Source organism: Panthera leo, chromosome B3, assembly GCF_018350215.1.
Source record: "Panthera leo isolate Ple1 chromosome B3, P.leo_Ple1_pat1.1, whole genome shotgun sequence".
NCBI lineage: Eukaryota > Metazoa > Chordata > Mammalia > Carnivora > Felidae > Panthera > Panthera leo.
This window is the reverse complement of record NC_056684.1, coordinates 134,986,823-135,012,045: the sequence shown is the minus strand read 5'-3', so window position 1 is coordinate 135,012,045 and position 25,223 is coordinate 134,986,823. Positions and strand designations below refer to the sequence as shown.

General features: G+C 52.7%; 1 protein-coding gene and 1 long non-coding RNA gene across 2 annotated transcripts in view; one reads left to right on the top strand and one right to left on the bottom strand.

Annotated features, from left to right (window-relative positions):
- RIN3 (Ras and Rab interactor 3) overlaps positions 1–25,223 on the bottom strand; it is a 123,279-nt gene that overhangs the window by 49,113 nt on the left and 48,943 nt on the right. Inside the window, exon 3 of the mRNA XM_042944134.1 lies at positions 19,070–19,187. Coding sequence (XP_042800068.1) covers positions 19,070–19,187 — 118 coding nt within the window. The remainder of the gene's footprint in view (positions 1–19,069; positions 19,188–25,223) is intronic.
- LOC122223072 lies at positions 1,602–3,158 on the top strand. Its single transcript, XR_006204031.1, has 2 exons — positions 1,602–1,938; positions 2,268–3,158. It is a non-coding gene; the product is annotated as an uncharacterized LOC122223072 (long non-coding RNA).

Genomic DNA, 25,223 nt, shown 5'->3' with positions numbered 1-25,223 from the left:
GGAACCGCCACCTGGGCAGTTTGTGGCTCAGGTGGGAAAAGGCCTCTTTGCTACTCTCATCGGGCCTGTCCAAAGGCTCGATTTTCTGCAGTAGATGAAAACTACTGCCCCTGCTCCCAGGGGTGAAAGTGGGGAGAGTAGCAGTTTCTCCGGAGTCCGGGGGACCCTGTGGGTCCAGGCCCAGCTCTGGCGCCCACTTGTTTCCAGAAGCTCCCGCAGCAGCTGCCTGTCCTGTGAAATGGGAGAACAGCCATCTCCCTGCCCGAAGGAAGGGTGCTGCCAGACTAGGGCTTCTGGGATCGCTGGTCCCAGCGGAAGGAGAAGCGGCCAGGAGGGAGCACAGAGAGTCCCACGCTGGGCAGCAGGTCGGCTGTGCTCTCTGGGCGGGCACAGATCCGAGCACGAGTGGTGGACACCCTCATTCCCGCTCCAGGCAAAGCCCACGCGGGAACGGTACCGACCAGGCATGGGCTCCCGGTTCCATCGGCCACATGCCCAGAGACCAAAGCCCTTACTCTCAGAGTCTTGCTTCCTGAAACCGCCACGTGATGATAAGAGTAACCGAGGCCCTCCTTGGCCCTCTGGCTCCTCGTGCAGAGGTCAGTGTGGTACCCTGCAGAGGTGCTGAGTGAGGGCTAGCAGCGGCCCCTGCACCAGAGGGAACACAGAGGTCCGAAGGGCTGGGGAGGGAGCCCAGGAGGGGCGAGTTAGGGCTCAGGGACCTGGAGAGGATGACAATTTGAAAATGTGCTGGAGACAGTTTCCTCTCTCTCTCCTTGCCTGGTACCGACGGTCCAGGTAGACACCTTGGCCTCTGGCTCATTGGCTGGCCCTGGAGCCCCTTGATTGTCTATTTACAAGCTCGCCTGAGCCTCCCTCTGTGAAACTTCCATCCCTTCTGAGCCCCAAAGCTTCTCAGTGTAAGATCATCCTTCCTTAGCTCCCCTCCCAACCCCCACCACATCTCCTCCATCAACCACGGGTCCGTGAGAGGAGGGGCATGAGCTGCAGGGAGGCTGACAGGGAAAGGAACAGGGAGGAACTGCCAGTCATGGGCAGGGGTCCAAACAGGGGGCTGCTTCCAAATGCCCCTAATGCTCTGTTATAGGATCTGGCAAGGGAGCAGAAAGGTGCCTTCTCTTCCAGGTGGCTGTAGCCCTGCCCTAAACTGTACAACCTGACAGGCAGAACACCAGCTGGAGTTCATCTCCTACCAATGAGGCACTTTTGGACAGTGCACAAGCTGTGCAACTGTCCATGGCAGCCCTGGATGTGAGTCATGGCCATCTTTGCTGGTTGCAGTAGGCATAAGGAGCAATTTCCTAGTAATTTCATCTTAAGAATTTTAAGATGAAAAAGTACTGCAATGTCTTTTGTCTTTTTACTGAGTTCTATCCCACATCCCAAATTTGCTCAGACTGGAGACTCAACCACACCCAAAAGCCCCTCCCACTGGACTGAGAACCATTGAAAGCCAGAAAGGAAGGGCCCTTAGAGACAGGTCTGGTCCAAACTCTCTCACTGCATAGATGAGGAAACTGAGGTCCAGGGAAGGTACATCATTGTGCTGTGAGCCAGTATTAATTTGGGTGCTCCCCAGAGTTTGATTATGGTGCTCTCTGGAATCTGATTGCTATTCTGATTGTTCTGCCCCCTTCTCCCAAATTCCTGGCTTTAGGAACCATGGGCTTTAAGCCTCCTGATTAATAATGGAGGGGTACACTTTTCAAGGTTTCAGAATAATAATAACAATAGCAATAATAATATCGACCACTTATTAAGTGCCTACTGTGTGCCAGTCTCTATTTTTAATCATCATGGCAACTCCGTTATCCTCATTTTACAGGCCAGGAAGCTGAGGCTCAGAGAGGTTAAACACATGGCCCGAAGGCCACAGTCATGATTAAGTGCCACCAGCCTGGGAGCCTGGTATATCAGGTGCCTTTTTTTTGTCCAGAGAGGTGGCCTGGGGTGGAGGGAGGGCGTCCCAGTACTTCATGCTGGAATGCACTCATTGGGTCCCTGCTTCAAGTGAATAGGTCAGCTAGCAGAGACGCCTGCCCACGGGCCACGCATTTCCTCCCCTGTCACCAGGCAAGCCCCACGTCCCCCTGGGTGACACCCTCCCAGGAAGACCCGTGGCCTCCCTCCCTCCGTCCCTGGCGCTGGGTACACACTCGGCTTTAGAGCAGGATTACACCACGTCATGCTGTGTTCCAGCTCTCGGGAGAGCTGGAGTCAGGCCTTCCTCCTTTTCCTTGTCCCAGAGCCAGGACCTTGCCGGGATGATACCGCAGCCCGGGCGGCATTTGCTGTCGCTAAAAGCATCGCCCCCGAGCCTCACGCTGGCAGCCACATCCGCCAACAGCTGCGGCTACACGGTTCGAGCTGTAGCGAAAGATTCCTTTTCTTGGATGGCGCTCTTCCATAGTTAGCGACTGTGCAGACGAGGCCGTAGGTCGGGGAAAAGGAATACAGAGCAAATCGTCACGATGCAGATGGGGACTTTGCCTGGGAACTATTTATGGGTTCAGAGGCCAAAACAGAAGGGGCGACGTTAGACAGATGAGTGAACTGCCAAGTGTCAGGGAAGACTAAATCACGCGTAAGCAGACGGGGAGGAGTTTGGGGAGAAGGGGCAGGGAGGGGTGGAGGACAGCAAAGCAGAGGCATGCCACCTGCCATCTGGGGGTCTAACTACCCACAGGGAATGAGCTGCCAGTCTGGGAAAGCCATCCACCTGCGCCTCCGTTCACATTCAGCGATCAGCAGGTGTCTTTGTCTCCATCAAGAAGAAACACTTTGCTCTGTTGGGCCAAAGGAAGAAAAGGAGGTGGCCCGAGGCACCACCCTATTGGCGAGAACACCCCCAAGTCCCACAGAAGGACCCATCAAGGCACAACCCAGCTCAGGAAACAACCCGGCCTCAGGGTCTTACCCCAGAGTTTGCAAACTTTAATCTGAGGTCTAGAAGAAAAGCGACGACCACTTACAAAAACCGGGAGGCCCAGAGAGGTTCAGTGGCTCGGCAGAGGTCACAGAGAGCTGGGAAGTGATCCCGGGACGTGACTCTACAGCTCGCGCTCTCACAAAGCACACGCTCTTGGTTCTCCAGACCCCGCTGTCCAGGAGAAACAACATGCAAGCTATGCGTGCAATTTTAACGTTTCCTATAGCCACGTTGGAAATGGTAAACACAATCAGGTCAAGTGAATCCTAATCACATATTCTATTTAACCCCAGATATTGAAAATATTATCAGTCCCATAAATCATAAAGATAAAAAATTACTAGTGGGATATTTTAGATATTTAAAAAAATTTTTTTAACATTTATTTATTATTGAGAGACAGAGACAGACAGAGCATGAGAGTGGGACGGGCAGAGAGAGGGGGAGACACAGAATCCAAAGCAGGCTCCTGGCTCCGGGCTGTCAGCACAGAGCCCGACGCGGGGCTTGAACTCACGGACCGTGAGATCGTGACCTGAGCCGAAGTTGGACGCTTAAAGTATGCTGAGTTTCAGAAATCCTGCTGCGGAGGGAGAGCCGGTCTGTGCTCCCAGGACAACTGGCAGGAGCCCATGGGCGCTGCGGATGCCCACACCTAGCGTGCCGCCGGGTGCCCAACATCGGTGCTTAGAGTGGAACTGGATGGAAGACAGGAGCGCCCACCAGGACTCTGAATCACAGGGATCTCGTTCCCATCCTCCTCCCCATCAGTGCCATGCACGGAGTCATGGAATCAAGAACTAGGGACCGGCCTCGGGGCAAATGACCCTTCACTTGCTTCCAGATGCTGCTGGAACACCAGCTTGGCAACATCCAGCCCAGGGCTCAGGACGCAGCTTGCTTCTCTGCAAGCATCCCGGGGCAGGCTCGGCCCTCGCCAAGGGGGAGGCCTACGGTTCTGGGGAGCAAATTCAGCGGGGGCGATAGGGCACTGCATTGCGGCTGTAGGGTCAAACGGCACTCCCAAAATCAGCCCATCAGTGGGCGAGTGGGTGCTCTGATCTTTTATCTGGCTCCTCACTGGTTCTGAATGTGGGGGTGGACAAAAGGGGTGTTATTTATAGACACCCCCCACCGCGTCCCCATAGGCATAGGGCCGGGTGCTCTCTTGAATCACCATAAATACCCCTGGTCAGGAAAGGACACACTGTTGCTGCACAGAGAAGAGACTCTGCTCACACAGGGAAATTCGTGTGACCGCCCAGGGGTCAGGGCCCCACATCCTCAGGCATTTCCTCCGGCCCCAGGTTCCTCCAGCCCGTCACCTAATCCAAATTCCCCTTTAGCTACCAGATGGCAACTCTGTAGTGCAGCAAGAACAGAGATGGAAACGGGTATCTTGACCCCAAAGGGCGTGACCACCAGGGAGGGTCACTGCAGAGTCAGCATCTCATGCCCCGGAGACTCTCAAATCTCCGTCCTGAGCCCTGGACCCATGGGTTTCTTCAAATATTTGCTGAGCACCTACTATGTGCCAGGCACTGCTCCAAGCCCTGGGGTGATGGTGGTGGCTTCTTTCTCCTGGGCTCGGTGGTTCCCCGTGTCCCTTACTGTCACCCCCGCCCACCATTCTTCCCCTGGACCTGGGGTGACACTGCCACAGGTCCCTGACACCCGGTGCTTACAGGCCCCTCTTCCTTCTTCAGCCATTTCTGCCCACACGTGCTGCCAGTCCTCTTCCTAAGTGTCTCCTCCGTCCACACCCGCTGTAGGAGACGGTGCGGGCCCCACCATGCTCCCCTCTGGTCTCCATCCTGGGTTGTCCCCCCGCCCACCCCAGCAGTGGGGGGCTTCTGTGTGAAAGGCACATCAGACCATGCATGTCCCCCATCTTTTTTTTTTTATTTAAAAAAATTTTTTTTAATCTTCATTTATTTTTGAGAGAGAGACTGTGTGAGCAGGGGGAGGGGCAGAGAGAGAGAGGCAGACACAGAATCGGAAGCAGGCTCCGGGCTCTGACCTGTCAGCACAGAGCCCCACGCGGTGCTCGAACTCATAAACTGTGAGATCATGACCCGAGCTGAAGTCGGACACTTAACCGACTGAGCCACCCAGGCGTCCCACGTCCCCCCATCTTTAATGCCCTTCTGCCGGGGGTTCTTCCCAGGTCTTTTAGATAAAGGCCAAGCATCAGGACCTGGGAGCACACTGCCCTGGGATTGACCCGGGCAATGGTCCCCGTCTTTGCCTGTCCCTTCCTTCCACACACCTCGTACTCCAGGCAACTAAGCTTCCCTTGCACACACCCCGGCATCCTGTGACTCCATGGCCTTTTTTGGACTGGCTGGCAGCCTCCCATGTTCCTCCTCACTCCTCCCCCTGGGGTCTCACTCACCCTCCAGCGTTGGAGCTCTTTCCGCCAATTGCAGTAAAATCCTAACACTTTCTTAATATCATCTTCTGTGTATCCCTATGGCCTAGTGTCCTTAAACTGGGTAGATGAATAAGTGCACGCTTTACACAATTCTCTAGTTATGTAGTGTGCGTGATCCTTGCACCCCAAAGCAGGTAGAAGTCTCCTCGAGAGCATAACCATGTTTTGCACTCAAGAGCAGTACAGCAGAGTGTTAAGCATACATGTGGGGGAGCCAGCCTGCTGGGTCTAAACCCTGGACCCACCCCTTACTCGCTGTGACCTCGAGCAAGACACTTAGGCTCTCTGGGCCCCAGTTTCTTCACCTGTAAAACGAGGATCATACTTGTCCTGGTTATCTATTGCTGAGTAACAAACCACTTGAAAAATTCGGCAACATAAAACAGCCATCTTTTTGCAGCTCATGGTTTAGTGGGTCAGGAATTTGGGCAGGACTCAGCTGGGAGATTCTTCTGCTCATGGCACTGACTAGGTCACTTGGTGGCACTCAGCTGGGGACTGTCCTGGTCCAGAGGATCCAGAAGCCTTCACTCATGCCTGGTGCCTTGGCAGGAAAGGCTGGAAGGCTAGGCTCAGCCGGGCCCTCTGGGGCTTTGCTCCCTCTCTGCATGGTCTCCAGGTGGTCTTTCCAGTGTGGTGGTCTCAGTCATCAGATTTCTTACATGGCAATCCAGGGGTCCCAGAGTCCAAGCAGAAGCTGCCAGTTCTCTTAAAAGCTACACAGGGAACTGGCATACTGCCCCTTCTGCTTTCCTCTGTTGGCCAAAGCAGCCCCACGCCAGCCCAGATTCAAGGGGAGGGGTTGTAGCCCCTTGATGGGAACAGGGTCAAAGAAAGGACCGCCATCTTGAATCTGCCACACGACAGTGTTTATATCTTAGGGCTGATGTGCAGATTAAATGAGTTAATTCATACAAAGCGCTCCGCAGATGATTGCTATCAGTATCCAACATCCTTAGTCTCTCACTGTACCCAGGAAAGGCCCGGGCACGCAGCAAGTTCTCAGTAAATATTCTGTGTTGTAACTCAGTAGAGGAAGAGGCATGTGGAGAGCATTCTAGGTTGGGCTGTGTAGAGGGAGCTTCCTATACCAAGCCCTGAGCCACATTCTCCACACTCGGGGTCACCTGGAGTCCTAAGACAGTGCAGTGAAAATGGGGAGAGCCCAAGAGAGCAGAATTAACACCAACCCAGCACACAGCTACGTGTGCCAAGACCCCACAGGCCCCTCTCCCAAGCATCCCCCCAAACCCGTACGTTATAGCCGAGGAAACTGAGCTCAGATGGGCTCAGGCTCTTGTCCACATTCAACCAGGGGCTGAGTGACGGGCTTCACATCCAGGTCTGCCTGGATCTGTTGGCTCCTTCTACTACAGCCAAGAAAACCACGGAAAATGCTCTCTTCTCAAAGACGGACAGGGCTTTGGTCCTCGGGACTCTGACACCAATAAGAAGGAGGCTCTCAGCCTCCCACTAGAAAGTACCTCATGGTCTCAAACGTGACCTTGTCTGTGACCAGCTTGCCGTGTCACGTGATCCACGTGGTGTCTCTGGGAATCTGTGTCCCACCTGCTGGGCCACCCCGAATCTGACGTAGTTCCTATTTCTACACACAACAAACACACACGCACCTGCCTGTTTTAGAAAAAAGATACAGCTGGGGCATCCAGGTGGCTCAGTTGGTTGAGTGTCCAACTCTTGATTTTGGCTCAGGTCATGATCTCACGGTTCGTGAGTTCAAGCCCCACAGGGGGCTCGGTGCAGAAAGTGTGGAACCTGCTTGGGATGCTCTCTCTCTCTGCCCCTCCCCCACTCGTGCTGTCTGTGTCTCTCTCTCAAAGTAAGGAAATAAACTTAAAAAACATAAATAGAGATACAGTTTTTCATATAAGAATTGTTAACAGATTGCATGTAAATGCACACTTCATATCTACATGTACACACTCCAGGCTTCAGTTTGGAAAGCATGCACATAGACATCAGCTCCCAATGGTTCTAGAAGGTGGGCACCCATTTTACAGATGAGGAAACCGAGCGGCAGCCTGCTGGCAAATGTGTAATGACCAGCTCCCTCGGGAAAGAAACCTCAATTTTGTAGCAGTGGCCAGCTCCCAGCATGTAAGCACTCCTAGTATCAAGCCCAGAGTCGGGGAGCAATGTGCCTGCTCACATCGCACAAGCCGGAGCGAGCTGTCTCCCGTGTGCCACCAAAACCACAGCTCTGAGCCAAATCCACTTTCAGATGGTTGTCATGAGGCAGAACCATCAAAAGGCCTGGCACTCAGGTGACCCACTGACTCGAGGGACTCGTCCTCCGCACAGCTGTCCTTGTTGAAACCACCTAGTCCCCTTCTGCTGCCCTGCGGTCCAGCTCTGGTTCTGTGCCATGAACACAAAGGACTTGGACATAATTTTAGCTTAGGCCTCAGATTCGGCGGGTGATTCCAAAGTCCTTAGACATGCTCGATGATCGCCCGCACTGCCTCCTTCTCCTCCACCTCCTCCTGACTTGGAGAGCCTCCTGCGTAAGGACCACGGGAGATAAGACAAGAAACAACCTGGCTCAGGGGGAGGCACGTTGAACGTGGAGGTGACAGCCTGGGTTCAACCCCAGCTCCGTTCATGGGCACGATTTCCTCAGTGGCAAAATGAGGGTCCTAACATCTGCTTCCTAGGGCTGTGGTGAAGAGGAACGGCTTCTATAAAAGCCCATCCAGTGCCTGGCACACGGTGAGTCTAGTACAGTCCCTGGCACACAGTGAGTGCGTTACAGTGGCTGAGAGCTACATAAGATTTCATGGTGGGACCTAGTTACTGGGGAACTGGGTCTCACCTGGGGGCTGCTCAGGGCAGTCTTGGACTGAGAACAATGCTGACATTAAAGAACATTCCAGCAGGGGAAGTCCTACTGGGGCAAGTTCCTTAAAAGTTTCCACTATGAAAACCAAAACCAAGACAAACAAACAATAAGCACAACACAGCGTATGTGATAAGATCGGGACTGCTGAAAAAGCAGTGGAAACTATTCACTGAGCCTCCACAGACAAAAGGAGATGGACACAAAGAGCCATGGAAGACACCAGTCCTTTTCTACAGAACTTTCCAGAAGGTCTCACCTCTGACTTCTTCCTTAAATAGTTTGGGCAGAAAGAAGAAGTTGGCGGGACAGGCATCATAACGTGGCTTCCCAAGAGGCCAGCCCAGCTGCCTAGACACGGAGAGGCAGGTGTCTGCCTCAGCCATGGCAAGGCTTTAGAAAAATCCAAGTGCTTGGGATGTCTGGGGTCAGGCAAACAATGAATAGCACCTTCTCTCTGTGTGGGGCTTTGTCCTTCCTAGGCACTTTGCATCTGTCTCTTGCCAGGTGAGGTCAGGGATCCCTCCCCCCCGGAGTTCCAGAAACATCAAGTGACTTGCTGAAGGTCACGCAGCAAGTGACTGGGAGAGCCAGACTAAAACCCAGTTCAATGACACCGACCCATGGCTTTGCCCAAGCTCCCACCGGCCCTAACGCTGCTCACTCTTCCTAGTGGTAAGCCATCTCGAAACTCCCAGAGCAAAGTACATCTGGGAGGTGCTCCAGAGGTGCTCAGAGGTAGCAACTGGCTTTCTCTTTCAGGAGAAAACCTAAAACTTGTAAGAACATGTCTTCACACGTCCTGAACTTGGGGAAATCCTCCTAGAGCAAGCCGAGCCTCCACACAGGGTCGCCAGGAGAGCCACAAAGCACTTGGCTTTGTTTCTTCCACTCTTGTCCCAACCCACTCAACTTCCCCAGCGATCTTTTTAAGAGCAGCATCTGGTCTTATCATGGTCCTCAATAGATCCTAGCTACATACATATGCGAATGAATGAATGAATGCAGTGTCACTCTTGCATTTCTGCCTGGTTTTAGGTGTATTCACATATGTCTTCTTGTCTGTTTCTCATAACAATTTCCTTACAGGCATCATTCACTCCATTTGTGGTTGAAAGTGAGGCCCAAGAGGGGTGCCTGGGTGGCTCAGTTGGTTAAGGATCTGACTCTTGACTTCAGCTCAGGTCATGATCTCATGGTTCATGAGTTGGAGCCCCGCACCAGGCTCTGTGCTGACAGTGCAGAACCTGCTTAGGATTCTCTCTCTGCCCCTCCCCAACTCGCTCTCTCTCAAAATAAATAAATAAACTTAAAAGAGGGGGGGGGGGCGCGCCTGGCTGGCTCAGTCGGTTAAGCGTCCGACTTCGGCTCAGGTCGTGATCTTGCAGTTTGTGAGTTTGAGCCCCGCGTCGGGCTCTGTGCTGACAGCTCAGAGCCTGGAGCCTGCTTCGGATTCTGTGTCTCCGCCTCTCTCTGCTCCTCCCATGCTCACGCTCTGTCTCTCTCTGTCTCTTAATAATAAATAAACGTTTAACAAAAAAAGGAGAGTGAGTCCCAGGAGTCAAACATCTTGCTAAAGTTCACAGAGCTAGTTTAGTGGGAGAAGTGAATGTAAATCTAGATTTTCTAACCCTAAGACCCAGGCCAAAGGGAAAGGCGGGAAGTCAGGGAAGGGAAAGGGCAATTCACCTTTTGTGAACACCTCCTGTGTGTAGTGTGAGTTTGCCATCACTAGGAGTCCATTTCACTGTTGAGAAAACCAAGACTTAGTGAGGCAGAGGACTGAGCAACATTGCCAAGACCTCACAGCCAATGAAAACAAAGGGATTTGAATCTGGGTCCACTGGGCATGAAAGCCCACCCTCTCAGGCCTTCTGGACCAGGCCATCTTTCTGTTCGCGTGTGAGGTGTTATAGAGCAGCTGATCAATGGCCTGGTGTTTGCTGAACACTTGCTACAGCTCTACTCTATGAGGGCTGTGGGGACCACATCTCTTGTAACACACAAACCCTCGGAAGCTTCCAGCCAGTGGGGGAAGAGGAGATAGGAAAATGTGGAACAGACAACGAAGGCTGAAGGGATCGGGGAGAGCATCCAAGCACAGGTGGAGGGGGCTGAACCTGGTGAGTACAAGGGAGGGGAAAGAAAGGGGCAGGGTGGTTCCAGATGAGGGCGTAGGCATTATTACTCTCCCAGGAGGGCTTTACACTGGGGGGGAAACTGCCCTGAACAGGCAAGAACAGGAGAGCACGTTAGGAAACTTCACTGTCCACCCAAGGAGAGGGCCCGGGTGAGCGGTGGGCCTCAGGAGGATTTTGACAGTCAGAATGAGCCTTTTCTAGAACAGGTAGGCTCCCCCTCCTCTGCTATTTCAGGACAGCCAGGACAAACCAACTCCCACTCCTTGCAGGCTGAGGCCTGACATTTCACCACTGTAACATCACTACTATAACTTTTATTCCTATTGAGAACTGAGACGCACACCTTCACGGCTGTGAGCACAACTTTATGGTGATGTTAGTCTTTCACATGTTAGTATAAATCTGTTTATTGGCTAGAGAATTTCCAGAGAACACGTTTTCCCAGGAGGTGGCAGAGGGAGGCAGAAACAGCTAGGAAGGAAGGTGAGAGTCCCAGATGCAAACGTTGAGCTAAGATAATCCACATTCCCCGCTCTCCAGTGACAGAAAGCCCAGGACCCCTGACACTTCTGTAGTCACCTCCAAAAGAGGGGTGGCTGCACAGAGAACCCTGGCTCTCTGAAACAGTTGGGTTGGACTGTTTTCCCTTGGACAGATTTTCGGAAGCTGCAAAGCCCCTGAAGGTGGTGGCCATTGTGCACACGGGCCACCCACTCGGGCCTGGTGCTGGCATGAAACCTTCACTCCCACAAACCCGTTTCCCTCTCTTCCCCTTCTCTTGCCTCCAAGGCCCTGTGTTCTAGAAGTTTCTCTCATCTCTGTCAAAACTTCTTCCTGTGTCCCACTTCTTCAGGGCGAAGTGAACTCCCGGCAGTCCCTGTGTTGCTGTGCCCCAGAGAGGCGCTGCAGCACCCCGCCTTCTTAGGAGGCTTCATCCACTGAAAGGGCCTCCCCTCCCACCCCCCTGCAATGGCCACTCCAGGCCCCGCCCCTTTTCTTGGCCCTGCTGCCCTGCCCAGTTCCCACCTGCCACTGCCATCGCCATCGAGGCCCTTAACTCGGGCAGGTCTCTCAAACCCTCACTCCTCCTGCTCCTACTGCTCCTGGCAGGGAGGGCCGTCCCATCCCCCACCCACACAGCCCAGCTCTCTTCAGAAGCACCGATTTCATCCGGGCACTTCCTGCTCCAACTGTGTCCATGCCTTCCCAAGATGCTGCAGAGCGAGACCCTGACACCCGGGGGTGGTTGTCAAGGCCCATGGTGACCCGGCCCAATCCCACCTTCCCAGCCTCATCGTCGATTTGGCTCCCCTCATCACCTTACCCCCAACACCGCCCACCCTTCCCTGAGTCTCTTTCCTGCGTCTGAGCCCTGCAGGGTGTGGTCTCAGTTTCCCCTCCTCACAGTGATTTCCCAACCTCACGGCCCAAGGAGTCCTGGATGATATCTCCCTCAGCCAGAAGTAGTCTGTTTGGGGGCACGTGGGTGGTTCAGTTGGCTAAGTGATGGGCTCTTGGTTTCAGCTCAGGCCATGATCTCACAGTTTGTGTATTCGAGCCCCGCGTCAGGCTCCGTGATGACAGTGTGGAGCCTGCTTGGAATTCTCTCTCTCCCTCTCTCTCTGCCTCCCCCCCACTCAATCTCTCTCTCTCTCTCTCTCTTAAAATAAATGAATAAACTTAAAAAAAAAGTAATCAATTTTGATGCCTCCAAAGTACCCACTCACATTCTGGCACTTACGACAGACAGTCTAGCCTGCAGTTTTGGTTAAGTGTGTGTGTGTGTGTGTGTGTGTGTGTGTGTGTGTGTGTGTGTCTGCCCTATGGATCCGATGTCAGGAGCCATGTCTTACAGAGCCCATCGTAAGTGTCCTTCTTCTGAAGCCATCTAGAACATATTCAATTGGTTGTGTCGTTGTCAAAATGTTTAATAACTCAGAGAAAGCTCATGGTAAAATATTTAAGTGAACAAAGGGAGGCTAAAAACTATATGCACCACCATGATTCAAAACACATTCACGGCGGGTGGCAGGGGGGAGGGAAACAGGCGAAGGGGGTGAAGAGAACACTTATTGCGAGGAGCAGTGAGTGATGCACAGAAGGGGTCAATCACTCTATTGTACAACCAAAACTAATGTGACCCTGTCTGCTACCCATGCTGGAATGAAACAAAAATTTTAACGCATTAAAAAAAAAAAACAAAAGAAATTCATCAAAGTTTTACAATAAAGTTCTTGCAGTTAAATGATCCAATGGTGTGTTTTTTTTTTCCCTGGACCAACCCCAGTTTTGGAGGCTGAGAAGGGAATTGCTGAAACCAGAAAGAAACAAACTGTGGTTAGCTTTTAGCCCAAACCTCCCTGGGTAACAACCGCTGTGTGATAAAAAGAATGAATCAGCCTCTTAGAGGAGTTCTCTGGAAACAAGGCATTGCAGGAAACAATGGTTTTGAGGTGTAAGTTGATGTTTTTCAATCCCCACAGCAAATGATGACTGGTAGTGTTTACTGAGAGTGCTTACTCCATGCGGACGCTGGGACGGCTCTTCCTCAGAAACATCCCCACGCCGTCCAGGGGACAACACGGTGATGTTGGGAAAGCTACTCCAATTCTGATGTCAGTTCTAACGGGTCTCTTTCCCCACCGCACCAACCGATTCTCCTCCACCAGCCGGGTGTCCTACGATTCAGCTCAGTTCTGATGCTGTCCCCCTGGAGGTGGCGTCAGACCCCACAGGTTAAAGGCTCAGTCCCGAGAGATGGCCCCCTGCCCCACCCCTTCAGATGCTAATTACAAGTCCAGGTGCTTGTGGCCAAACAGTAACAGATGGGATGTTCCAATGACTCCCTTCTTGGGTTCAATTAATTTGCTAGAGCGGCTCACAGAATCCAGAGAAACATCTTACATATTAGATCACCGGTTTCTTATAAAATGATATAAATGACGAATAGCCAGATGGAAGAGGTTCACAGGGCAAAGTATGTTGGCCCAATCCAAAAGCTCTTTGAACCCCATCCTTTTGAGGTTTTATGGAGGCTTCACTACACGGGGATGCATTGGCCATGCATTAAATGATTAAATTGTCGGCCGCCGGCCATTGGTGACTGATTCAAACCTCCTTGGAGGTCAGGGTGTGGAACAGAAAGTTCCCACCCTCCAATCATGCAATTGGTTTCCCTGGCAACCAACACCTCACGCCCCCCAGCCCTCACTGAGGTCTTTGTGCAAACTCTGGTGTGGTTGAAAGGGACTTGTCATGAATATCAAGACACCTTTCTGGCTCCTAACACTCAGGAAATTCCAAGGGTTTGGGGAGCTCCATGCCAGGAACTGGAATGGAGACCAAACATATATTACTTATTATAAATCATGATAACATGGCTACGATGCTGTTGAGTGCTTTCCTCCCCCCAGGCGATACTGTCCCCCATCCCTACATGTATTCACGCATCGACCCTCCAACAGTTGGTTCTGTCGCAGGTGCTTCCATTTTGTACGTGAGGAAACTGAAGCACAGATAAGTAGCTTGTCTGAGGTCCCAAGGTGACAGAGACAGAATAAAGATGCAGAACCATCTGCCTCTCCAGAGCGCATGCTCTCAAAAGAGCTCTGCTTTGACTAGAGTGTAACTCACTACTATGGGAGTACTGCCTCCCCGATAAAATATCACGAGCTTGCCTTGTCCTTCCCAACCCCGACGTGAACGATGATCGTTCCTTCCCTTTTTATGGACTTAACATGCTGTGGTCCAAATATGGGCTAAATCTCATTCTAGGACGGTGGGTCAGTTGGTGAAGGGCTCAAACCCAAGAGCAGCAGTGCAAATCTCCCGTGTGGACCTCAAAGGCATTCTGGTCCACACAGGGCCATCTGGATGACGCTCTGACGTGCCCATACATACAGATCTCTACTGCCCAGGAACACTTATCTAGAATTTCTCTCCTCCTTGGTTTAAAGGTTCCCCCAGTCCAGTGGCAATAACACATCAGTGCCAATCAGCACGACATTCACCAAATTTACCAGTGAGGTGGGCTTTGTTCCTAATCACAGGTGGATCTATCAGCTTCAACTACTTGGCCCCAAACCACAGACCTCAGAGTGGGAGATCTGTTCAGGGTAGAAGAAACCCTGCCTGAGCTCAACACGCCAGCTTTTCTAAAGCCAGGGGGTCAGCCTGGGTAGCAGGGAGTAGGCAGGGAGTACCGTGGGGCTGCCCCCGAAACGGGGCCTGTGGCTCAGACTGAGTGCCAGGCAGTGGCTTTCTGTAGGGGCCAGACCACATCATCCGTCCCTGTCTGATGGTTCCTCTTCTGGAGACAGGGCCAACTCATTTTCTTTTTCTTTCTTCTCCTTCTTTGTTTTTGTTTTTGTTTGGCAGCCAGCAGAAAAAATGCCGTCACATGAATGTGTCAGTGTCACCATCTTCAAGGGTGCGGATGAATGAAAAGGGGCTAGCTTTTCATTAATTTCAGCCATTTCAGCTGGCCTAGCCTCCGTCCATCCTGTAGCCTGCTCCTGTGTTCCCTGCGTCCCCGGCCCTAGTGCCTTCTTCTGCTGGTTCTCTGCCCCCACCTGCCACGCACACACAGCTGGCCTCTGAGGGTCCCTGTGAAGCTAAGTGGTAGCTTAGCTACCCAGACACGGCAAAGCCTTCTTTTTACCTCAGAGCGGAACAGAGGTAGACTGGGGGTGCAGGAGATGGTGATGCCTGCTCGGAGTGGTCACCGCCCCTCCCTGCATAGAGCGCAGATAGCAGCCGCTGCTGCTCAGGGCTGTTCGTCCCCACAGCATCACTAGCCTGAGCGACTGGGTCAGTGTTGTGCAAAGAACCTCTTTTTTTTTTTTTTTTTTTTTTAATTTTAAGCATTTATTCATTTTTGAAAGGCAGAGAAAGACAGAGCATGAATGGGGGAGGGGCAGAGAGAGAGGGAGACTCAGAATCTGAAGCAGACCCCAGGCTCACGAGCTGCCAGCACAGAGCCTGACGCGGGGCTCGAACCCACGGACCGCGAGACCATGACCTGAGCCGAAGTCGGCCACCCAACCGACTGAGCCACCCAGGCGCCCTGCGAAGAAACTCTTAACAAGGAAGGAGAGGGGGATCCAAGCACACAGAACCACAGAGGTGGTGCAAGTGAGCCTTCCTCGTGGGGCCACGGGTGAGGCTGACCTCCCGTGTTCAGGGGATCCCCTCGTCTCCCTCCTTTGCCTGAGTTGCGTGGGAAATCCCAACAAAAGGCCCCAGTCCCGGGCCTGGGCCTTCCCCTTGCCCACTTCCTCCTCAGGCTGTCCCCCGCTGCGGCCACCACGGCCACAGGGGGACTCAAAAGCTTGGTGGCTCCCGCCTCCCACAAGGGACTACGAGGCGGGCGCACACGTTGGATGGGATTTACCCAGAGCCTGGAAACCTCTGTGTAGGCTCATTCCACTCTTCCTTTTAGCTTAATCTTGCAGGAGAATTAGTAATAATAATAATGATAATAAGGCCCAACAAATATGATTATAATCTTCTATTGTGCTCTCGGTACTGTCCTAAGTTATTTATTTATTTATTTTTAAAGTTTGTTTATTTATTTGGAGAGAGAGAATCCCAAGCAGGGTCCACGCTGTCAGCACAGAGCCTGACTCAGGGCTCGATCCCACTAATCATGAGATCATGACCTGAACCGATACCAAGAGTCGGATGCTTTAACTAAGCCACTCAGGTGCCTCTGTCCTAAGTAATTTAGACACACTAATTCCTGCAAGCACCCCTATGAGGGAGACACCATTATCCTTCCCATCGTAGAAGCCTGGAGAGGCTAAGTAAGGCCTGGAGAGGTCACACAGGTAGTGGAAGACAGAACTGGGATTCAAACACAGGCGGTGGCTTCTGTAGTCTGTGCTCGATCACCATGTTAAGGAGACAGGTACTGAATGAGGAAAGAGACCAAAAAGATCAGAATGGTGAATCAAGGAAGCACAGAAACACATCATCTGGTCCATTCTTGATGTTGTCTGGGTTCAGGAGTGTGAGGTTTGGGGGAGCGCCAGAGTAATATACAGAAAGAGCCAAAGAAAAACACATACAAACTTATAGATGACATCTGTGCGGTCACAGTGAATGGACACAGATCATGATTGGAAGAGTTATGTCACAGGAAGGATTTGGGGTTTGGGTTTTGATGGTCTTTTCGGCAAAGTTGAGCACTGAGTGTTTCAGAGTGGGAAGTGAGATTCTACCACACGGTCCTGGGAGGAAGATATGAATCTGGAAAAGGGAGCTAAGTGCCTTGGTTTGTGGCTTGGGCTCCCGATTGGAAATGAGACATCTGCAGCCAGACATGACATCCTGGTTCCATTGGGTAGGACTTATGCATGCTTTCTGACCAAGTCCCCAAAGGCCAGGAAGTGTAACTGGGTTGGAAAGACTTAGAAGTGATTACCCTGGAGCTAGGGCGGGGAAGTGGGAAGGAAGCGAGGGGCAAAGGAGAAAAGCAGATCTTCCAGTCTGTCAGTCCAGCCCGGTTCCCCTCTCCTCTGAGAAGCCTTCCTTATCAGCCTGCCCTTGAACAAAGCTCCCTCCTTGCACTTCTAGAGCACATGCCCACCTTCAGCTACTTTCTCCATGCTGGTGTTGAAATTCAAGAGCACAACCGGCTATCAGGTTTCTAAAGGACTGCAGGTAACTAGTGCCTGGGCAGGCGAGTCTTTGAACCCGGCTGATGGTCAAACACGCACCCGGGGTCTGTGCACCCCCAGGCACCTGCTGAGAACATCCAAGAAAGGGCCCGGGTTCTTGGAGAACAGTAGGAGCCCCAAACAACCTCCCCCTTCTACAGTCATTAGAAGGCACTGTATACCCTGGCTTGGGAAAACTATGACCCTCCTTCCTCTTTGAGATCCCTACACTTTCTTTGTTGCTGGACACTGCGGGACAGAGGTCACTAGTTTGCTATCTAAAGTAACAACCCCCCATACTCTACCCCCTCACAGACTCTCAGCCTTTCACCAAAATCCAAGTCCTCTGCTTCTGCCTGGGCACAAGCCAGGACCACATTTCCCAGTCTCCCCTGCAGTTGGGTGTGGTCATATGACCGCACTCTAGCCAATGGAATGCAAGCACAAGTGACACACCCATTTCCTGCACAAGACTCTGAACTGGGAGGCTGCCTGCTCCTGCTGCAGAGCCCCCCGCCCTCCCCCCCCCCCCTCCCAAAAGAGCCTTCCCCGCTGCTGCTGAGGAATCTTGCACAGGAGCAGACACTAGCCTCTTCTGGGCTTAAGCCCTTACACTTTTTGTTGATATTGAGGCAGCTGGCTGATCTTCCCATTTCCACATTCTACACAGCAGGGACTCTTCAGGTCAAGGTCATCCTGTATTGTTCCTTGTTTACCATCTCCTCCTTTCACCTGAACATAAGCCCTGAGAGGCTGAGGCTGTGTTTTGTCCCATGTTGTGGTCCCAGTGGTAGAACAGCCCCTGACACAGGGGAGATGCTCAATAACCATGTGCTGAACATACAGTGAGTCAGGGTCTCTGTGGAAAGGCCCCCTTGAGCAACCTGCTTCTGCTTTCTCATCCACATCCACCTCTGGAGCTAGAAGATTAGCTTCTAAGCACACTAACACCCACCGGTCTCCCCTTTGGGACCCAGCCTGTGTTCTCTCCTTGTTCCTGCTCTCCTGGAATCCTTCCCACCTTCTGCAGCCACCCCTGTCACACCGCACAGCAAGCGTGTGTCTGTGTCCCTCCCACCCCCACCAAGCCCCCCCCCCCCAACTAGACTGGGAGACCCTTGAGGCCAAGAGCCTATTCATCTGTGTATCTGCTCAGTGTTGGGCACAAGTGTTTCCTGAGAAACAACCACTCCAGAATATTTAATAAATATCTCAAAATATTTATTATATTTACATGTTATATAAATATATATTTACAAAATATACTTCATACATATTTTATTGTCTTCTTTAACTCTTTTCAGTCTGTTTCTAACTAAGGGTAAAAAGCTTTCCACACCCCCCGGATTTTTAAGAGGACCTAAGCTGGATGCCTGGAATATTCTATAGATTCTTCTAACTCCTAGGCTTTTTGGCTCTTACTACCTGGCATGGTCTGCGAGAGGCCCGGACCCTTTCACTGTGTATCAGTACAAACCGCCCTTGATCAGAGGCCCCAAAACATTTTCCCACGGGCCCCAGGCCTGCTCCCCACAGCCCTGTGCACGCACAGGATTTCCGTCTTCCAAACTGCCTGCCCATTTGACCCTCACCAAGGCCCAGTGGCTCAGGCAGGACAGTGACTGTTACGTGCATCTGACAGACGAGAAAATGGGCTCAGGGAGGTTAAGTGACTCGTCCAAGATCAAGGTTGGGGTGTGTGCCGAGCTGTCGCTAGGACCAGGGATCCAGACAGTTCCTCTCCTTTTCTTCCGTTTCTCCAGCCTGAGCTAACCAGAAGAAGCTTCACGGCGGCCAAGAGGAAGCAAAGCCAACAGGCTGTGACAGGGGTGAGCGGAAACACATCGACTGTGAGTGATAAACTCAGTTCACAACAAACCTGGCCAGGTAACTCTGGGGGGCTGAAAGTCCCCCCAGCCTTCCTATTTTAAACCCCTCTGACCAGATGGGAGTGTCTGTGGTAGTGTGGTGTAGCATCTTCTGCTGCTGCTGCTGTGTGGTCAGGGGCCAGCACAGGAAGGTACTTACTCGATTTTTCTTCTTTAATGGTGTATTCGAGCACCTCGGACGAGCTGTCGTTCAGGGAAGGGAAGTGGACACAGAGCACCAGGTGCTTCAAGCTGCTGTCCCGGCAGACCAGGAACGTCTACAATGGAAGGAGGGGGCAGCTCCATGAGTCAAAGATTTGGGTGAAGGTTAGAAGGGCAGCAGTGAGCTGGAAGTCATCCAGAATGTTCCAGAAACAAGGAGGCAAGCATCCCTCAGGAGAACTGGGGATTCTGCCCCAAGAGCCACGTGTCACCTGGCCCATGTCCCCTGCTCCTGAGTCTCCATTTCTCATAGGCCCACAGAGGGGGGGCGGTCAACTAAATCAATGTTTCCTAAAGAATTCTGTATTGTAGACACAGAGTTTGATGGGGGTGTTTAAAATGCGGATTCCTGTGCCCCATCCCGGGGATGCTGGTTGGGTGGGAAGGGTTCAGAATGGGCTGATTCTGATATGGGTAGGGGTCCAGCATACACACACAGAAAAGCTCTAAGGGAGGGGCAGTCATGTTGATTTTCAAGTCACATCCCAACATGTATGCTCACCTCCACCCGTCCCCACCCTGAGGTCTAAAGCCTCCCCCACTCAGGTCCCAAGCTCCTGGGCTAGAGCGTGGAAGACCAGGAGTCTGGCCAGAGATGCTGAGGGAACGCTGGGGAACAGGGCCACCAGGGCATCCCCGAGAATGTGGCCCCAGGGATGTGGCCCCGGACACAAGATGCTCTGGAGAAGCATGAAAATGGCAGGTTTTCCCTCTTCCCACCAAGGCACACTGTCCTCTCTCCCCTTTCATGATACTCCAGATTCTCTGCCTTCGTTATTATAACTGTTAAGAAAACATTATCCTAATATTGATTAATAGCAGCCCACACCTACTGCCTCCCTAGTCTGCCTCAGGCTTTAACCCCAGGTGATTAGATTCCATGATCTCACTTAGTTCCCTTATTAAAGCTATGGGGGGGGGGGCGTTGCTATTATTATTATTATTATTATTATTATTATTTTAAAATATTTATTTTATTTATTTTTGAGGAGGGGAGGGGCAGAGAGAGAGAGAGAGGGAGACAGAGAACCTGAAGCAGGCTCGGAGCTGTGAGCACAGAGCCCGATGTGGGGCTTGAACTCACAAACCGTGAGATCATGACCGAAGCCAAAGTCAGACGCTTAACTGACTAAACCACTCAGGTGGCCCTGGAAGGTGTTATCATTATCCCCATTTTAGAGAGGAGGAAGCTGAGGTAGAGAGAGACAAGTAATGCCCTTCGACTTGGATCCTGGGCACTCAGTCACCCCCGTACCCCCTGCACCCGGCCCAGAGAAGCTGGGCTCCTTTGGGAGCAGTGACACAATGAGCCCATGAGTCACTCAACTGTGGTTGGAAGTTTACCAGCCCCTCTCCTGGAGCAGGGCAGAGTGGAGAGAGCATGAGAGCGTGGAGTGTGGATGGGAGAGGACAGGCGAGGACAGGAGGGAGGCTTCTGGGGGTGGAAATGCAGGTGACATGCTGCCTGCAAATGTGCCCCAGCCTGGAAGCTGGCCTTTCCTAGCGGACCCAGCAGAGGCTGGCTTACCTCTAGAAGCCTTCGGCAGCCCCCACCCTGCACGCAGAGAGGACGCCTGAGCCCCCTGCACGGCCTCGCCTTACGCAGAGCTGTGGCATCGCTGAACCGATGTGTTCACCTGAACCCGATCTGGCCTCAGGAACACACTGTCTTGCAGGGAAAAGGGTTTATCTGGCCTTTGCTTCAGAGGCCCAAGGTCAAGCTGTCTTCCGCCTGGGCTGGATGGGAACCAGCAGTGTGTGTGGGAATGTGAGGGTGAGTCTGTGGGGGTGTGGGGGTGTGGGGGTGGGGGAGTGTAGTATAATGAAAAGGGGATCTGGTCTTTGTCTCAGGTTCCTGGCACAGAGCTACAAAAACCCTTGGAATTTCCTGAGTGATAAGTGTCCTTTATTATTCATAATGAGCCGTTTTTGACTGTACCTGAATTCACACTAACAGGTGACTCATGGCAGCCCTTGGTGTCAAAGGAGGGGCTGGCCACAGAAAAACCAGCGGGGGTGGGGGGTGGGGGTGGGGGTGGGGGTGGGGAATGGAGGGTTGGAACTTTCAGCCCCACCTCTGCCTCTCCGGGGAGCTGCAGACTGGATGGCCGACATGTTAGTCGGCCCAGTCATGCCCAGGAGATAAAACTCCCTGGAGATTTCTGGTTGGTGAACACATAGATGTGTCAGGGGTGCTGTGCCTGGATTCCACCAGGGGGAGGGAACGGGAGCTCTGTGCGCCCCTCCCCACCCCAGACCTCACCCCTATTCGTCTCTGTCCCTAGCTGCTCTTGAGTTGTGTCCTTTAGAATAAAAGGGTCAGCAGAAATAGAGTCTCTGCAGTGAGTTCTCAGAGTCATTCAGCGAATGATCAACTCTGAAGGGGGGCCGTCATGTTTAAAGCCAAGTCAGAAGTCTGGGTAGCCTGGGGACCCCACTTGTGTCTGGCGTCTGAAGTAAGGGCAGTCTTGTTGGGGACCCTGCTCTTTAACCTACGGGGTCTGCACTCACTCCAGGTACTTAGTGTCAGAACCGGGTTGAATTGTAGGACCCCCACTGGCGCTGGAGAATTGTTGTCAAAGCAGTGAGTGAGTGAGTGAGTGAGTATGTACGTGGTGGGGGTGGGGGGGGGGGGTGACTGTGCAATGAGTGGACTCCAGGCTGCCCCAGGGCCTCTTGCCTGGAGCTCTGGGGAACAGGGCACGGGAAGGAAGGCCAGTGTTTTCCAAACTGTGGCTCATGACCCGTGAGTGCAAATGCCACCAACTATTTTTATTTTTTCAAATAAAAGAGAAGAGAAGATAATCAGGATGCCTATAAGTAGGATGAACTCGGTCAGAGAGTGAGAGAGAGAGAGAGCGAGAGACCTACAAAGGGCCAGGGCCGTAGCCCCAACATATATTTCTTCCTCTACTGGCATCGCCTTCTTCTTGGACTATTGTGACCCCACGCTGAGCTCTCTCTTGGTTGACTGCCATGACAAAGCACGGGTGCCAGCCTCAAATGGGACCTCCTTGTGCCCTGCAGGCTCCCTGGCTCTTTCACACCCAGCACGGACTTATTTCTAGATTTCTCCACTCTGCTGACACATCAGCCCTGTGCTCCACCCCCATGTTTACGGAAAGGAAGAAGATAACTTCTCCAGCTGGGAGGAGAGTCAGTCTGTCACAATCTGTATTTTTCTTGGGCTCCCGGAAGGCCCTGAGCAGCCAGTCATGAGCTCGGTGGCCCTGGGTGATTCTGTGGCTCCCCTGAGCCTCAGTGTTCTGATGTGATCTGTAAATGGGGAGAATAACACCAGACTACCCAGCAGAAACAAAAAAAGAGCCAAAGCCCGCCCCTCCGTATTGGAAGCCGCAGAGATATTGCACAGGGAAGCACCCAGTGGGACAGTCGGGTCTCCACAGATGCTCACTAAGGATTCATTCTCCATTTGCACCCCCCCCCTCCCCCCCAACTGGGTTTTGGTTTTCTGTCTCCCGGTCTCGGGCTCCACCTAGAACTGAGGATGAGTCTGCCACACGTGTTTACTGTGCAAAGGAACCAGGAGGTGCTTCCCTGAGAGCGTGGTTCAGTCGACGGTGAGCAGCCAGAAGCTGAAACCGCGGCTGACGTCTGTGCTCTGTGCCACGTTCGTCCCTTACATTTGGCCTCACTCGTTCTCCCCACAGCCCTGTGAAGTAGGTACTGTTGCCATCCTCTTTGACGGGTGAAGACTCGGGCTACAGAGAGGAAAAACAAACCCAAGGCCACGCAGACGGGAAGGGCAGGAGGAAGACGCAGACCAAGGCGTCACCAGGAGCGGCTCACTTATTTATAGCCCTCCTGCCTGTGTCATCTGCTTTTTGAGGGGCAGGGGCGTGGGCAGGGGTGGAAAGTCCCCCAGGCTGGACTCTGACAAGTCCCCAGTTCTGAATGCCCAACACCCACCGTTTCTGCATGGCCACAAAGCCTCACATGGCACTTCCCTCTACCATGGCCAAGTCCTGGGGCTCTTATCTGAAAAGCCAAGGTAAGGCACTGGGGAAAGTTGGGGGGGGGCGGTGCACAGAGAGGCTGCGGGCTAGTGGGGCCATGAGGGAGGGGGGCACTGACAGGGGGCTGCCTGGGCCACTGTCCTTTGGACAGTGTTCTGTGTTCCCCTTTGGGGGGGTTTAGCTGCTCAGCTAGTCACAGGGTCCCTCCTGGGAAATAGCCACAGACCGCACTCCAGACACAGTGTCGCTGTGCAGCCAAGTGAGGACAGGCACGATAACGCATATTATAATATTCTAAATAACCATAGCAACTCCTGCAAGCATTCTAGGTTATGGTGAGTCTCCTATGCTTAGACTCGGCAGAGTCCGGCCAAAGTCAGCGCCGGGAGGAAGACCATCTGTGCGAGCTGTCTGTGAACCCCTCACCCCCAGCCTCACGACTGGTGACCACGACTTCTACTCTAAGGAGGTATCGCCCACGATGGTTGCTGCAGGTGAGTACGTAGGAGGCCGCAGTGCTGGATGGGCCCCTCAGAGCTCGTTCTCCCACACCTTTGGGGGGTCCTGTGTGCAAATTCTCCAAGCCCCCTTCACTTCTCGTTCTGCCCCCGCTGCGGCTAGCTTTTTAGAGATACAGTGGGACCCAGAACCCAGCTCTGCTACTCACTAGCTGTTGGATCCACGGGCAAGTTCCTTTCCTCTTCTGAGCATGAGAATGATAACATCCACCTTTCGGGGCTGCCGTGAGAATTGCTGATGACGTACATAAAACACCTGACACCCGGTGTGCACTTAATAAATAAATAGTGCTAATAATCTTTATTATTATAGTAGACTGCTACCATTTACTGAGCACTAAACCACATGCTAAGGTTGTTACAGGCACAATCTCATATGGTAAATAAATAAATATTTGAGGGGTGCCTGGGTGGCTCAGTCGGTTAAGCATCTGACTCTTAATCTTGGCTCACATCATGATCTCTTGGTTCATGAGATCCAGTCCTGCATCAGGCTCTGCACTGACAGTGCGGAGCCTGCTTGGGATTCTCTCCCTCCCCACCTCTCTCTCTGCCCCTCCCCTGCTCGTGCACTCCCCTCCCCCTCTCAAAATAAATAAATAAACTTTAAAAAACATGAGTTATTAGTAAGATGATTATTATGTATCTTTTTCCAAAGGGAGATATAGGAATAAGGATGCAAAGACTGTTCCCCTGCATGGGGGATTAAAAGTGGCCACAAATTCTTTGCAGCTTCTCTCATCAAACTCCCCCACACCTGGAAGGGTAGCCTTGGGGCTTGCTTGGACCAAAAGAACGCAGCAGATGGGAACTCTGGAGTTCCGAGCCTAGGCTTTGAGGAGGCAGGTCAGCTTCCATGTTGACCCTTTTGGACCATGGGTGTCACGTAAGGACATCTGAGTGAGTCCGCTGGAGTCACGCGGCCCAGCCAGCAGCCCACCCCCAAGGGCCAGACAGGTGAGTGAGCCCGTGTCAGGCCAGCCAGCCCCAGCCCAGCTGCCAGCTGACTGCGGCTGTGTGGCCGAGCCCGGGTGAGACCAGCCGCGGTGCTCAGCAGAACCCAGCCCGGATCGCTAACCCACAGAACTGTGAGCAAATCAAACGGTGACCATTTTAGGCCACCGAAATTTCAAGTGATTTGTCATGCAACAGTAGGTAATGATACAGCCATCCGGGGTATGGACTTGGGCCTCATCCTTTGGGAACCCCCTCCTCTCTTCTTTCTGTGAGGAGCCATGGAGGGGCCCCCGAGCTCTCTGGAGGCAGGGGTGGGGGGATATTTGAAGGCCAGGAACATGCCCAGATCCCCACTCTCCAGCCAAAGAAACGAAGACCCAGCAATGCAAAAAGACCTCCTGAGGTCACATCAGTCGTTAGTGGCAGAGCCAGGACGAGAATGCGAGGCCAGTGACCTTCAGGCCACGGTTGTGACCACTACAGTACACGTCCTCCAACGCCACCAACCCACGTTGTCAACCGAGCATGCGTCCTATGCCAGGCACCAGGCTAGAGGTTTTAGGTACCTTGCAGCAACTCCCTCCCTAGGGTCTGGAGTATTTTACCCATTGTGCAGATGAGAAAAGTATGGGGGCAGGAC